Source organism: Spea bombifrons, chromosome 1, assembly GCF_027358695.1.
Source record: "Spea bombifrons isolate aSpeBom1 chromosome 1, aSpeBom1.2.pri, whole genome shotgun sequence".
Lineage (NCBI taxonomy): Eukaryota > Metazoa > Chordata > Amphibia > Anura > Pelobatidae > Spea > Spea bombifrons.
The window spans coordinates 2,247,667-2,264,714 of NC_071087.1; the positions used below are offsets into that span (position 1 = coordinate 2,247,667).

The window sequence follows — 17,048 nt, forward strand, 5'->3', positions numbered from 1 at the left end:
GGTTTTTTACAGTAAGGACAGTAAGGATGTGGAATTCTCTGCCTGCAGAGGTAGTTTTATCAGAGTCTGTACAGACGTTTAAACAGCAACTGGACGAATACTTGGAAAAACATAATACTTGGGGATAAAATCTTTAATTATGGGGAAACCGCGTATTGATCCAAGGAGAAATCTGAATGCCATTTTGGGGTCAAGAAGGAATTTTTTCCCTGGTTAGTGCAAAATCGAAAGGAGCCAAACTGGGTTCTTTTGGATCAACAGCAAAAAATTTTCAGATATAGGAAAGGCTGAACTTGATGGACGCATGTCTTTTTTCAGCCTAACTATATGTATGTAACATATATATATATATATATATATATATATATATATATAACTATGACACAATATGGCATGGGGGCAGGAGGTCCCGCTGACATCGCAGGATGACACCAATGTTGGAGGTGAAGTAGGTGGGGAGCACCGCACCCCCGGCGGCAGAACCCAGTGAAATAGCATCCTCTGGATAGTTTTTTTTCAGAGCATTTGCTCTGATAATCAAACAAATACGGTATTTATTTATACGTTCAAACGGGTCACATCCCCACTTCACATATTACCCTATAAATGCATTCAGGAATATTATAGCATTTATATATTATCAGCTATAATATGAGGCCCTGATAGCCTCACAAGCTATCAGCCAATAAAGGTATCACCTATACTAAATTTACTTTACATACAGATATAGATTTATATACATTATAGTGCTTCCCACAGTAATATACAGGTATAGAGTTATATACATCAGAGTTTTATATACCTGAGATAGTAATATTCAGATATTGATTTATATACTGATATAGAATTATATCACTGTTATGTAGAGTTATATACATAAGAGATTCATATACTGATATATAGAGTTATATACTGCTAAAGCTTACTGATATACATATATATATATATATATATATACATATATATATATATAGTTCTATACATCATATAGTTATATTCCTAATATTTAGAGTTATATACATAAGATAATTATATACTGATATCTAGATTAGAGAATTATATAGTGATACATAGAGTTATATACATTAGAGAATTATATACTGATAAATAGAGTTATATACTAATAAAGTACTCACAGCACTTCAGTTGCTGGTGCCCTGAATACAGGTAACTTAGGAATTGTTTTAAACATCTGGGGCCCTAAACAGCATTTATTTTTCCTGAAGTAAAATCTCAGACCCCTCACAGCTGTGTATTATGTATGCAGCTCCCGCCATTTTCTCACTCACTTTTACTGCTGCATCTGCTGATGGGCCCCTCAGCCACTGCCAGGACTCAAAATGGAGGAGCTACATGCAGGTCCTGTGATCAGCTGCACCAATCAGGTGACAGTGAGGCATTGCCTGGGTGTTTATGGATGGATGTGGGAGGCTGGAGGGCAGAGAATGAGAGGGAAGCAGGAAGGAAGAAGCTCCAAGGTGACAGAGCTCAGGATTAGGCCCAAAGTGACTGATTAGATTTTTGTGCTCTCCCTGTGAGAGACTGTGTTGAGGAAGCTGGAGCGTCCTCCTAAGCAGAGAGGAGCTGGTGAGGCCACTGCAGCTTCACAGTCCCTTAAACCCCAGAGTACCCTGTGTCTGCAGAGTGAGTGCTGTGTCCTGCGCATGCTGAGCTCTGCTGGAGGGAAGGCTCCTCATGTCTGCTGAGAATGAAGCTGCCGGTGAGTCTGACAGAGAGGGTCCAGTAGGTGGCCATTACCCATACACCACTTGTGCTGCAGGCAGGGGGCTGTGAGGTACCTGTGTGCTACTTGACTGACATTTAAAGGGACAGCGCTATCTAAAAGGGCCCACGTGTAGCTCCGCTCTCCAGGAACTGTGTGGTGAGGGGGTTGTTTAGAAGGGGTATTGGGATAGTCGGGTAGTCAGATATGATATTCCTATTACTGCTGCTGATATTAATACTCGTGGGTATCTGATGCCCTGTCCCCTGTATCTGACATTAATACTGTAAAGCTCCTGTTAAAGAGACAGTTTAAAATCCACTCACTACTTTACATTGTAACAGAGAGTCTTTTCCTCAGTGTTGTCACATAAAAAATATAATAAAATATTTACAAAAATGTTAGGGATGTACTCACTTTTGTGAGATACTGTGTGTGTATATATAGATATATATATTATATACTCACACACATTATATGACCAAAGGTATGTGGGCACCTGTCCATCCTCTTTTAAGAAGCCTTTCCACAAGATTTTAAAGTGTGTCTGTGGGAATTGGTTTCTGTCACTCTTTATTGGAACTAGGGGGCCTAAATCCTGAAATAAATATCTTCAGATCATTATGCCTTCTCCACCAAACGAGTAGGCACTATGCATTCCAGTAGGTAATGTTCTCCTGACATCCGATAAACCCAGATTCATTCATCAGACTTCCAGATAGAGAAGCCTGATTCATCATTCATCCAAGTCCTGTGGTATTCCTTTATTGAACAATAAAAACTAGACTTGGGCACCAGGGGGCTCTTCGTGTTCGTCTTCGTGCTCGTCTTCGGCAAAAAAAAAACCTTCGTATTCCGCGAATATTCGCCTGGTCCTGTCTTCTCTTCGGGCGAATATTCGCGGACATTCTTCGTGCTCGGGTTTTCTTCGTTTTCCCCGGTTAAGGGGTTAAAACGGGGTTAAAGCCGCTCTGGCGCCAGGAGTTTAAATGTCCGTATGAGCAACTCTATTGGTCGTCTGCCATTGGTTGATGGCAGACGAGCCCCCTGCTGGCGACCAATAGGGTCGCTCGTACAGAATGTTATACTCCTGGTGCCGTAATTGTTTGGCAGATCCCGCTGGTCTCCCTGTTCTATCATTTATTAACTGATCGAACAGGGAGACCAGTGGGATGTGCCGGGTAAGTTGCAGCATTGGGATTTTAAAAGTCTGTACGAGCGACCAACAGAGTCGCTCGTACAGACTTTTAGGCTCCTGGTGCTGTAACTTACCCGGCACATCCCACTGGTCTCCCTGTTCTATCAGTTAAATGTCCGTACGAGCGACCAATCAAGTCGCTCGTACGGACATTTAACTGATAGAACAGGGAGACCAGTGGGATGTGCCGGGTAAGTTACAGCATTGGGGTTTTAAAAGTCTGCACGAGCGACTCTGTTGGTCGTTCGTGCAGACTTTTGAAACCCCAATGCTGCAACTTACCCGGCACATCCCACTGGTCTCCCTCCCTGTTCAATTAATTAAATGTCCGTACGAGCGAACAATAAAGTCGCTCGTATGGACATTTAACTAATTGAACAGGGAGGGAGACCAGTGGCATCGGCAGGGTAAGTTGCAGCATTGAGGTTTTAAAACCCCAATGCTGCAACTTGCCCTGCCGATGCCACTGGTCTTTAACTAATTGAACAGGGAGGGAGACCGATGCCACTGGTCTCCCTCCCTGTTCAATTAGTTAGTCTGTGCCGGGTTAAATGTCCGTACGAGCGACCAATAAAGTCGCTCGTACGGACATTTAACTAATTGAACAGGGAGGGAGACCAGTGGCATCGGCAGGGTAAGTTGCAGCATTGAGGTTTTAAAACCCCAATGCTGCAACTTGCCCTGCCGATGCCACTGGTCTTTAACTAATTGAACAGGGAGGGAGACCGATGCCACTGGTCTCCCTCCCTGTTCAATTAGTTAGTCTGTGCCGGGTTAAATGTCCGTACGAGCGACCAATAAAGTCGCTCGTACGGACAATTAACTAATTGAACAGGGAGGGAGACCAGTGGCATCGGCACTGCCGATGCCACTGGTCTCCCTCCCTGTTCAATTAGTTAGGGGTTAACTTTTTTTTTAAAGGGTTAAGGGGCCGTGCAAGTGAGCCTATTGGTCGCTTGCACGGCCCTTTAACCTATGGATTTCCGCTCCCGTTAACCCCTTCGATGCTGTGTTAGATAACGCAGCATCGAAGGGGTTAATGGGAGCGGAAATCCATAGGTTCGCTGTCAGGGGCTACAAAGACCGTGCGAGTGAGCCTATTGGTCACCTGCAGGGTCTTTCTCTGAGGAGGTCCCTGTAGGCGACCAATAGGCTCATTCGCACTGCCCTGTAACCCGTGATGGCGAACCTGCGGATTTCCACTTCCGGGAACTGCCGCGAAGACAAGACAAGACAAGGTAAGATGAAGGGGGGGAATGGTAGACGAAGACAATCACGAAGGTCTTCGTGGTGTGTGTCTTCGTCTTCGCCTACGTTTTACCACCGCCGTCTTCTCTTCGGCGTGTCTTCGGAACGAACACGAAAACGCACTCTTCATGTTCGTTTCCATGTTCGCCCGAAGACGAATGCACAAGTCTAACAAAAACACACAACACAGTGCAGCTCACGATCAAGATAACGAGGTTAACTGAAACACCACCTATACCTCAAGTGGAATCAACATATGGAAAAATACTAAAACAATGGTATCAGTCCTCAGTAAACCACAATGACATTTGGAAATAGCAGTTTAGGGAAATAAGAAAAATCTAGAAATATGTGACCGTATAAAAACCACTTTTAATAAAATCACAACTGTCAGTCTGAAAAACCACAGGGCCCTTGTGGCTAGACTCAGTTGCTTGATTACCACAAATATAATAGACCGAAAAAAATACCAAAAAATAGTAAAACATATAATAATATAACACTCCTGATCAATATTGGTACACGGTTCAGGCTTAATGAAAAACCTATAAAAAAATGTATCTAACTAAAAAAGAATTTGTAGTAATTGTCCTGCAACATGAATTTGTATCAACAATGTTTCAGCACTGAATACTTCAAAAACTCGTGCTGATAACAAAATATCTGTAGAAAGATGTCCTCAAACATTCAGTACGGTGCGGATCCCTTGGGGTAGGCAGTAAGCACTATGTCTTTATAGAATCACTGGCCGGTGCCTTATTTGGTAAAACAGATGTTCTTTTTCTTAACAGATCATAAAAAGATGGTACACTGTACCGCTCACCATCTGATGTTAGACTGGATTTTTGTCGCTAGCAGATCTTTTCCCAGTGCAATGCTCCAACTGGGAGATATGGCTCTGGATGGAAAGTAGCCTCCCACACAGGCGAGCGCACTGGCAATCACCGGCGTCTGACGTAACAGTCAGATGATCAGTCAGTTGTTAACTGTGTGCAGGACGTTCTGGCCGAAATCGCAAACACAGACCAACTCATGGATTCCGCATGGATTCCGCAGCCAATCAGCATATAGGCAAAAAGTGCAAATACTGCCTCCCAAACTTCCACAATTGCCGCCGGCTTAGCGAACAGTGTCCAATATAGTAGTAGTGTGTTTAAACACAAGCTAAACGCGTTTCGGGTATAGTAGCCATTAGAGCAGTCCCCTTCCTCAGTAGCTGTAAGTTTAGAGGTATCTGACCTCTCTTTTATACTGACCATAAAAGTCACATGACAACAATAGAATAAAGGTGGAAATGCTTAAAAGACCAAAAGAAAAAACACGGAAAAAGTACTCGAGATTCCATATTTAATTGCTATTTGGTAATTCGTTATCTTTATCTACATGAAACTAAAGAGTAAAATAAATAAATAAATAATAAAAATATAAACGATAAATAAAATAGAAAATAAAAAATACAAAATAAAAAATGAAAATAAGATACAAGAAACCTTTCATGAAAATATCAGTAGATGATAGGATCCCTCCCGGGGGCCACTCTACCAATTGTTCCAGAGTGGGTCACGGGTAGGGAGCCCATCTTTCTACATAAAACCAAAAAGTTCTATACTTGAATTCAAACCATATGGTTCCAAACTTTGGAATTCATAGATCTTTTTGGTTTTTGCCCTCGACATCTGAATAAGGTAACTGCCCCCTCGCCAGTTTCTTTCGATTTTTTTTTTTTTTTTTTTTTTTTAGACTTATAAAACTCAGTTTTAACGGATTTTTATTGTGGATGTGAGCAAAATGAACAGATAATGGATGTTTTAAATTCCCTTTTTTGATATTATAGACATGTTCTGCCACTCCTGTCTTCAACAATCTCTTTGTACCCCCTACATATTGTTTATGACAACTACATTGTAATACATATATAACTCCTTTAGTGTTATTAATCATTAATTCTCCAATTTCCCACTTAAAATCATTGACTGTAGTCTTAACCATAACTGTTTTTTTCTCACCCTGAATAGACAGGCAATTTGAACAAGACCCACATCCATCGAAAAAACCCTTTGTGGAGAGCCATGACTGGCTTACTTCGTTCGGTGGGGGCCTTTTAATAGATGGAGCCACCATAATGCGTAGATTTGGTGCTTTAGTGTAAATTATTCTTGGGCGAGATGGTATAGATCCTCCTATCACTTTGTCCTGTTTTAATAAATTCCAGTGTCTCTTTATTATCTGTTCCACCTTTTTATAATCTCTGTTAACCCCTTCAGGACCGGGATTTTTAAACTAGGGTGTCGCTAAAGGACCGGAGCCGTTTTTATGTTTTTGCCTTGTCTTTCTTCAACTGTAATTTCTCTCTTATCAATTGGTGCACCCACACAAATCATATATTGTTTTTTTCAGCACAAGTAGGGCTTTCATTTGAAACCATATTAAACTGGGTAGTACATTGTTTTGTTTGAAATAAACTGGAAAAAGTGGGGAAAAAATGAAAAAAACACATTTTTTTACAGTTTTGTATACATACAAATTGTACACACATTGAACCAATGGGAAAAAATTATCCCAAATATATTCATTAACTTCTCCTGATTTGGAAACCACCCAACATGGCCAGGATTTTCATCTATTTTGACCAGTATAGGGCAAATATTGCAAGGCATGCATCACGTTTTTGAAATGTAATTTTTTTCAAATTTGGCATGGTAGTCTAATAACTGCAATAGTTGTCACAGATACTGATTATCCCCCCAAAATTATATGTTTATGAACAGTAGATAAGTCAAGGTGTACAACTAGGGTCATTTTGACACTTTTCAAACAGGGATTTTATCGCCAATTGCTGCCAAATTTTGAGGTATTTTTATATATTTTTGTTTTTTTGCATATGTTGCAATGTTGCTTTAGATTTTATATTATATTTTGTATAGAATATGTGCAACTGCAGAAAAAAACACCAAATTGTGTTCACAAACATCCCCCGGTTCCAACAAGGCCTCACTTGCATGGTTCATGCATTTTTTGAGGAAGCTATGAGGGCAAAACTGGAACATGCGCATTTACATTTTTTTGCTTGTAAGTGACATCAATCAGGGAGACCGATCAATAATCAGCGACTTAAAATGTCACCGACAAGTGATCAGGTAATAATTATGATTTTTTCATTTATTAATAATTTGTGTTTTTTCATAATTACCCTAGATGACCCCTCTCTCTTTGTAGAGCAGGGTCATCCGTGGGCTGCCATAATGATCCAATCACTCCTATTGGCCAGGAGCGATCTGATCAGCCCAGCCCAGCATTTGACCTGGAAGCACCCTGGACTTTCAGGTCAGTGCTGTTATTTTTTTTTATTATTATTTTATTAATTTTTTAAATTTATTTATTTTTTAAATTTGTTTTGTTTTTTTTAAATTATTTTTTACATTTTTTTTAACTCTTTCAAAGCTGATGCTCCATTGAAGCACAGCATTGACTGATATTTAGTCCCCACAAGTACCTGGTACGTCCCGGTCTACCGGTGACTGGTAACCAGGAAGTACCAGGTATGTCCCGGACCTGAAGGGGTTAAGACTTAAATTTCATAACTGTGTTAACCTTTATTATATCTACAGATTGTTATTTCTGCTACAAAACAATTGTGTTTTTGAGTTATTTTCGGGTCTAAATATAATTATATAACATTTTGGAATAAATATACATCCTAAAAGTCCAGCACTTGAAGCCAGTATGGCAAAAATCTCCACGGCCACCATGTTCTTCCCTTTGGTGCTCAGATAGGCCGGGATCATCGCAATCCAAACGCTGCAGAACACCAGCATGCTGAAGGTGATGTACTTGGCCTCATTAAAACTGTCCGGTAATGTCCTGGCTAAAAAAGCTATAATAAAACTAACGGCTGCCAGAAGCCCCATATAACCCAGGACCCAGTAGAATGCAATAACCGAGCCCTCATTACACTGAACGATGATCTTTCCCTGATAAGAGTGCATGTCCAGCTCCTGGAATGGGGGGGAAATGGACAACCAAAAAATAATAATTATGACTTGGACAAATGAGCCAAACAAGACAACAGAAGCAGACAGTTTGATTCCGAGACATTTTCTCCAGACACTGCCAGGTTTAGTAGCTTTAAAAGCAACAAAAATCACGATAGTCTTGGCCAGCACAGAAGACTCGGCTAATGAGAAGGCAACTCCAAAGACAGTTTGGCGCAGTATGCAGGTTATATCCAAAGGACGACCAAAGAACAGAAAGACACAAAGGAAGCTCATCATGATGGAGACCAGGAGGATCAGGCTGAGGCTCCAGTTATTGGCTTTTATTATTGGGGTATTTTTATATGAAACAAAAATCCCTGATACTGTAACAGTTAGAAGACAAAATAAAATTGAGATTGATGTAAATGCTATAGCAACAGCATCATCATAGGACAAAAACTCTTCCATTTTGGGAACACATAGATCCTTCTTCTCATTGGGCCATTCATTATGTGCGCATTTTATGCAGTTCTCGCTGTCTGTAAAAAATAAAAAATTTCATGAATGCAGTAAGGTTAATGGGAACAAAATAACCACCCATCGTCAGGATCATGCTGCAGGTATTTGTCTTTCTAATGGTTGTCCGCCTGCTCTTGTAATATCTCCGTGCTCTTGTGTCTGGGTGTCAGTGTACGGCCTGTGGTTTCAATCTGTGATGGGAATGGGAGTAATATAGAGTCGGCTGATTTGTTCAGAACATGCAGTGGATTTCGGGGCTTTCTCTCTATTAATCAGTCAGACGTAAACATTATTTTTGGTAAGAATATCAGAGTATCAGGTGGGATATACCGGTCATATAGGAGATTTCTCCCTCTGAGCACAGGACGCAGTCATAGCAGCAGGAATGGATCCCAGAACCCGGGGCTTTCCTGTAACCCGGCAAACAATTTTCTGAACACTGAGATTTTGGAATCTAAACAAGAAACATATATATTTTTTAAATGCTAATTATTTTGTAAAGCTCCTTAAACTCAATCTTGACTTCAAATGGCATTCTACCAAGTTACACTATCCGTAATATCTGTAATCTCATATTGGTTGTAAGGTAGCTCTGTAACAATAACACTAATTTTACTCAGGCTTAACCCCTTAAGGACAATAGGGGTTCTTACTCGTAGTAAATTGCGGGACAATGACTCTTTTAACATTTCTCAGTGTTACAGTTTAGCTGTGATTTTCTTCTTTCTCATTTCGTGCTCCCACACATATTATATATATATTTTCAGGACAAACAGGGCTTTCATTAGATACCATTAATTTTATCATATCATCTAATTTACTATAAAAAACAATGATAAAATATGGTGATTTTTTGTTAAAAAATTATTCTTTCTCACTTTTTAAACAAATTACTTTTACTCATCTGCAAAAACGAATGAAAAAACCTGCTAAATAGATTCTGTCCTGAGTTTAGAAATATTTTTTTGCTTTTTTCTGCACATTATGGGGCAATAAGTACAGGTAGCGTTTTGCTATTTCAAAACCTTTTTTTTCCAAATCTGGTAATTCTTCCCCCCATGTGCCATTTTCGTTTATCAATTATAAAAAGAGGAGTCCGTTAAGTTGGGGGGCATAAGACGGGAGGATCCAGGTCCCCTGCAGCGCTGCGGGGGATCTGGATCCTTGTCTCATAGTCAGACCTATTTGAGGTCTGATTATAAGACGACCCCGATTAGAAGACGAGGGGTCTTTTTCAGAGCATTTGAAAAAAACCTTGTCTTATAATTAAGCAAATACGGTAATTGGACAAATCAACACAATCATTAATAAAATGTTTTTTTTTCAGGATTTAATATTTCCTCCTTTGTGATATGTTGACAGGCCTTTATCGCAACTGTCTTCAGCTGCTTGTTTCTGGGTGTTGCTGCCTTAAGTTTTGTGTGAAACACATGCTTGATCAGGTGATTAACCCCTTAATGACAATTGCGGTCCTGGCACAGGCCCTGGCACGTCACCCGAAAATGAAAGGTTAACAACAATTGACGTGCCAGGACCGTCAGGAACTTTAAACGGGTGCAGAAATAGATCTAGGTTCGCTTTTTGCACCCAAACGGTGTTGCTGTAATGCCTCGACCTCGAGGCATTCAGCAACACTGCGATCGGCATCAGGGGCCGTGTCTGGCCCCTCCTCAATCACAAGGCATTCAGCAACACTGAACTCCCACCCCAGGACGCGCTGTGACCGCTCCAGAGAGCGGTCACAACCGCCACTGCGAGTGATTTTGCCACTCGCAAGATGGTGGCGCCCTTTAAAGAAAAACAAACAGAGTTTAAAAGAGTTGTCAGTGTCTCTCCAGACCCTCCTGAGAATCTGGCTCCACTCGCAGGTTCAACAATGCAAGTCAATGGAGCCCAGCTTTCTAATCACAGTGTGATTAGTAAAATAAATAAAAAAAATAAAAATAATTAGTTAATTAAGTTAAAAAAACAGTAAAATGTAAAAATAATATCCCAGTGATGTCACCATCAGGGGAACCTTCAACTTCCAAAAATGTAAAAAAAGTAAAAATAAAAAAAGGCAAAAAATAATAATTAAAAAAAATTATATATATATATATATATATATATATATAATATTTTGTGAGCAAGTCCTAAAATTAGCACATTAGCTTAAAACAATTCTCGTATCAAAAGAGTTAAAATTCTGGCATATCAAAAAATGTATGATTTGATGGGGTAAATTGAATTTTCCCGGGTTCAACCATGTGCCACTTAACACATGGGGAAGGATGGGCACACATCTAATTTCCAATTAAAAAAATGCTCACGTCCCAAAATGTGGCCTTTTAGTTCCCGAATACCCGACAAACCCATGCATGCGGGGTATCACTGTACTCAGGAGATGTTGCTGAACACATATTGGGGTGTCATGTGACAGCGACATATACCAGGAGCTGTAAATTCATACCTAGGTGTGTGGTTAAAAATACACACAAAAAATGCTACTGCAAACTTTGAAAAAATGCTGGTGGTAAAATATGTGCATGCAAAGAGTTATGGTACCAGCATTTGAAATACCCGGGGGTGTCTAGTTTTCAAAAATATATGGTTTTATTGGGCACACTGAAATGGCCCGGCTCAAACATGTACCAAATAGGGCATGGGCAGGGGATCACCAAATGCCAATGTTCAACATTGAAAAATGCGCATGCCCGAAATGTGGCCCTTTTGTCCCTAAACAGCCAGGCAGACCAAGTGGGTCATCGCGGTACTGAGGAGATGTTACTGAACACATATTGGGGTGTTTTATGACAGTGAGTGACATATACCAGAACCTGTAAATTCATACCTGAAGTAAAATGTGTATGAAAACAAAATGCAAAAAAATTATTACAACAAAGTTTGACAAAGACTGGTGGTCAGATTAGTGCAGGGAAAGAGTTAAAGGTAAATTGCATTGGCCGGCTTCAAAGATACCCGAAATGGCACATGGACGGAAGAATTACCAGAGTTGGAAAAAATGGTTTTGAAATAGAAAAATGCTACATGTACTTATTGCCCTATAATGGGCAGAAAAAAGCAAAAAAACATAAAAAAATTGGGTATTTCTAAACTCAGGACGAATAGTAGGATTTATTTAGCAGGTTTTTTCATTCCCTTTTATAGATGAGTAAAAGATTTTTCAACTAAAAGTAAGAAAAAGTCCTTTTCTCCAAATGTTTCACCATATTTTTTAATACTAAATAATATAGTAAATAATATAGTAAATAATATGATACAATCAAAACAAGGACTTTTTCATACTTGTCTTGAAAAAACCCAATATATAACTTGTGTGGGTTCAGTAAACGGGAAAGAAGAAAATGACAGCTAAACACGAACAGAGCAGAAATGTTAAAGTAGTCATTGTCACGAAGAGTACGAAAAATAAAATCTGCCTTTGTCACGAAGGGGTTAAAGAATAATCCACTTCTTTGCCTTAAACTCCTGGGTTGTTTTCGCAGTGTGTTTGGGGTTTCGGATCATGAGCCGTTCCAAGCTTCCTACATAGTTTTTTCTTCTCATCCTTCTGGTAGAGGTTGATCTTCATTTTATCTGCCCAAACAATGCTGTTCCAGAACTGGGCTGGCTTTTTTTTTTTTAGATGTTTTTCAGCAAAGTCTAATGTGGCCTTTCTATTCTTGGGGCTTATGAATAGTTTGCACCTTGTGGTGAACCCTTTCTATTTGCTTTTGTGAAGTCGTGTCTTCATGGTAGACTTGGATAAAGATATGTCTACCTACTGGAGAGTATTCTACACTTTCTGTTGATTTAGCCATTCCTAATGTTCCTGCTAGCTCTCTGATGTCTGACCAGCTTCCAAATGTGAATGCCACCCCTCGAATCAACTCCAGACCTTTTACCTGCTTAATTGATGAAAAAATATTAAAGGAATGGCCCACACCTGTCCATAAAACAGCTTTTGAGTCAATTGTCCATTTACTTTTGGTCCCTTGAAAAAGGAGGAGCTACATATTAAAGCTGTAATTCCTAAACCCTTCATCTAATTAGGATGCGAATACCCTCACATTCAAGCTGAGACACTGCATTCATATTATTTGGTAAACAGCCAAAATAACAAACTTGTGTCAGTGTCCAAATATTTCCAAATATAACTTTATTCGTTTCCTATATGACTAATATAAGAAATATATTCTTATAAGAATGAAAAGTCTTCTCACCTGGTTGGCCTCGTTCTTCCAGGTTATTAGACCGGGTTTGATGTTAAGCTGCTGATCAGCCAGAGCCCACGGATCAAAGACACCGACCACATCAAAGGATTTAACTTCTTCCTTATTTCCAACCCAGTTCCGAATTATGTGTGGGGTAACATGCTCTCCATTTTCATCAAAATATAGATGAGAGGATTGGTCCTCAGCTTTCAGATTTCTTATGTAATGGTGCAACTTTTATGAAAAATACATAAGTACTAAAATACCATCAGCTATTTTCTATTTTCTGAATCAGCAAATTGTATTCAACATATGTGCCTGCCATTGACACGCCATGACAAGAAATCTCTCTCATTCCACAGGTTTTATCTCCCAGTCCTTTCTGTTTTATCTCTTCCCCACCCAGCTCACTCTCTTTTGTCTCTATCTTTTCCTCCCCTCACTCCCTCTATCTGCCCATTGTCATGAAAGCAATTGAAGCAAGAAGGGTGTTGGATAGTTCAGAACAGAGGGGGCAGGGAGGATCAGTGAGAAGTTGGAGGGGCAGGTCAGAGCAGAAGGGACTCTAGGAGAAGTGGATCAGCAGGGAAAGCAAGAAGGGGCTGGGAGCATCAGCGGGTAGCTGGAGAGGATGAGTCAGAGCAGAGAGATCAGGAACGGCAGGTCAGAGCAGAGGCAAATGGGAGGACAGGTCACAGCAAAGAGAGGCCCTGGAAGGAATAGATCAGAGTAAAAATTGTATGAAAGGGCTGGAAGGGTCAGAGGGGAGGTGGAGACAGCAGGGAGAGGCAGACGGGAACAGAGGGCAGAAGAGGATACTAATGGGAATTTAAAATCTAATGGTGCCATCTCATTGACCCTTAAAGTCCTGCCCAGATTGACCAAAGATTCCCATTGTAACAAGTCTATTATATATATATTGGGTACTGCTGCAGAGTTATTGGTTTTACGTAAATAGCAGAACTGTTCCCACTGCTAGATTTACTATTACTGCTAACTACACGGCTACCGCTGATGCCCCTGAATCACTCTTTTTTTATGACTTCTGACTTACCTGATGTTTGTAATTAGTTATTTTGATTTTATTTCCATAAACTTCTTTTTCTTGAAATATGTACATATTGTGTAGGGCTTTGGCCATCACAAGCACCGCATTATTCACTTGAGAAGCATCCCCGTTGTTGATAAAGCTAACAATGTCTTTCAAGCGTTCTCTCCCAGTACAGTTATGAAGCGAGAGCCCCAAATGAATTTCATAATACTGGTTTTTATAGGGATCTGGAGACAAGCATTCAAACGCTGTTACCCACAAATCTTCCAGTAACTTGTCATCTGGGTAGCTCTTTGGGTGAAATTTCTCGAGGAAGAATGAAAGTTTTGGAACATGGTCCTTGTAATACGGTTTCAGAGTCAGAGTCCCGTTAAATACATCAGAAAAAGACTGGAACAGAAATGTGTTTGAAGACCACCTTGTGCCAAGAATTACAGATTTATTGATTAACAAATGTTTTGTTTCCCTAATAATAAACATAAAAGCTTCAGAAAAGGAACCACAAAATATGATAACTTGAGATGTTGATCTTTCTATTGTTTTGGAAGCGTATTCAAAAGTTTGATCCATGCTTTGACAATAATGTATTTTTATTACATATTCAGCACAAATTCCATCGTCTTTCATATACTTTGTCAGTACTTGGCTTTCCTTGTCTCCACTTTCATCATCGGTGGTTAAAATGCCGACCCAGTTCCAGCCAAAGTATTTCAGCAGCTTGGATAAAATATAATAACTGACATGGTCATTTTGAACGGTTCGGAAAAACGTCGGATAAACTCGTCTGTCGCTGAGCACGGAATGCGTTGCGCCATAACTGATCTACACGAAAACAAATGGATTATAACAGATGCTACAACCACCTTCTCGGACATTGAAGACCAAGTTACCCTAACAATACTTAGCTAAACAAAAACTTTTGGCCCTTATGGACGAAGACGTCTTACATCTTTTTTACTGTGAATCCTTTACAACACGTTTGTTCAAATGTAATTTCCCTTTTTCACATTTACTTTATGCAAACACAATATACATTATTTATTACAGGACAAGCAGGGCTTTGTTTTGAAACCATATTAATACATAACACCGTTTATTGGTGTCTAAAGGAGCTTCTGCTGCAAGAAGAGCCTGACTGGCCCTGTGCAATGCATGTTTAAATCAGTTAGATTTCTACAAGAATTATTAAATAACTAAAATAAATTGATTTCAGCCGAATGACAGGAAGTTGAGGCATACTGTGCCATTAATGACAGTACTGTAGGAATGGGGTCTGGTTGCGTTTCTATGAATACCGCTGCTACAAGAAATTTGTACAATGACTGCTGAAAACTGACTGGAAAAACGGAGAGACAAGAAATTGCCCGGTATGTATAGACAGAATCCACCACATGCCACATAATATAGACGCTCGCTAAACACAAAGGTGCTTAAATGCCATGAGAATTCCCCAGGAGTGAGCCTAGGGCTGATGGTTCTGAGCAGGGTTCCTTCCTTCATCCTGCTCTCCCTCTCACACTGTTTTTCCCTCTCGCTCTAAGCTAGCCCAGTGCAATGTAGAATTAAATGTGAGGTGAGGAAACTGAAGAAATGACACTGATTTAAATATGCATGATGCAGGGCATTCTTTCAGCAGAAGCTCACTAGATTCCCATTCCCTTGTATAGTTACAACTTTCCTCCAAACATTCCTTCCAACTGTTCCTTTAGTAAATAAACCCAATTGAGCTTTTTATTGTAGTTTTTTTGCATGACCCCTTGGGTCAAAAAAGTCACCTTCCCCTCCTCTTTCTCTCTCACCATGTCCTTCTCTCTTATCCCCTTTTTCCATCCATAGTGGAGTTTTCTTGTTCATGTCCCTCTTGCGTCACTTCTTCAGCCTTCACTCCACTTGCACTCCTACTATCGCAGGGTCTTGTCAACAGCCCTTGACCATCTCTGGTCTCTTGAAGCAGTGGGTAACTGTCTACTTGTAAGTCAAGGTAACTAACATCAAAGATATTAAACAATTGTACTAACGGTGCATATTCTGCTCACCTGTGCGTACCCATACATGCTTAGGATTTGTGCCATGGGTATGGTGGTGTCGGAAAGTTCATCCCCAATAAACCCAGCCAGGGTTCCTCGTTTAGTACAGGAGTAATTAGGGACGGTCTTTCCTGGTCCGGATAAAATCTGAAGGATGCTTTTTACTGTCTTTTTTTCACTGGAACATGAATCAAATAAATGATATCCTAGAGTGATATTTGGTAAGATTCCCGGATCACTGTTGACCTCCTCAATGGCAAACATAAAGGTCAAAAGATTTTTATAGAAATGTGGAATAGGACTGTGGAAATATTACAAATGTGCTTTATTATAGATTATTTTAAATGATTTGGGTTGCAGCTGTAGGAATGTACATACTTTGTTAGAAATATTTATTATATTAATATTATTATAGAAAAAATAAAGAGGAAAGGTCATAGAAGTTCCGATCCTTTTCCTGGTGTGTAAGTAGACCGCTGTGTCTAGTGAACGTGCATGCACATTTCCACCCCTCCCCCCACCGCAGCATTCAAATCAAGAAATGCTAGGACTATCTAGACAAACAATGATGCATCACAGGAAAAGTACAAACAAAAGGCAACTTAGTAAGTCTGTGGTCTCTTCCACAAAGAAGAACTTTACAGGGTATACAGAGAATATGTTCTAACATTTCTGCTCGTCTGGAATAAACTCCTCTCCTGTACTTTGCTAAATCACTTTATGTATTTAAATGTTTCTTTCTCCTCTCCCATCATGTTTAGTATGCAAAGCATTCCCTGTTTTAATCATCCTATCTACTCTGAAATATTGAATATATTTTAGGAGATGAGAACTGTAGCCAATACTGTAGGTGAGTTCTGTCCAGAGATCTGTGGCAGAAGCTCCTTCCCTCTTCCTGCTACCAACGCCTCTGTCTTTACAACCCAGCACCCTTCTTGCATTTTCTAAAGCTTTATTGCATCGTCTGCTCTCTCCTGGTGTTTGTGACAGAACACTGTGCATAATGCTATAATCTACTATATGCTGCTTCCAGATATTTAATAATCCTCTCCTTTAGCACGGTTTCCCTTAACTTGACATCTACCCATTTAAGACTTACTGGCCTGTAGTTCGCT

General features: G+C 39.9%; 1 protein-coding gene and 1 long non-coding RNA gene across 2 annotated transcripts; both read right to left on the minus strand.

Annotated features, from left to right (window-relative positions):
* Nucleotides 1-7,238: 7,238 nt before the first annotated feature.
* On the minus strand, nucleotides 7,239-14,386 carry LOC128467807 (vomeronasal type-2 receptor 26-like). The gene is made up of 4 exons (XM_053449537.1): nucleotides 13,910-14,386; nucleotides 12,865-13,089; nucleotides 8,993-9,116; nucleotides 7,239-8,682 (listed from the first exon to the last, which is right to left on the minus strand). Exons 1-4 carry the CDS (start codon nucleotides 14,384-14,386, stop codon nucleotides 7,772-7,774), a joined length of 1,737 nt encoding a protein of 578 aa, XP_053305512.1. The 3' UTR covers nucleotides 7,239-7,771.
* A 36-nt stretch (nucleotides 14,387-14,422) lies between these two features.
* LOC128477260 (uncharacterized) lies at nucleotides 14,423-16,317 on the minus strand. Its single transcript, XR_008348246.1, has 2 exons — nucleotides 15,706-16,317; nucleotides 14,423-14,728 (listed from the first exon to the last, which is right to left on the minus strand). It is a non-coding gene; the product is annotated as an uncharacterized LOC128477260 (long non-coding RNA).
* Between the last annotated feature and the right edge of the window lie 731 nt (nucleotides 16,318-17,048).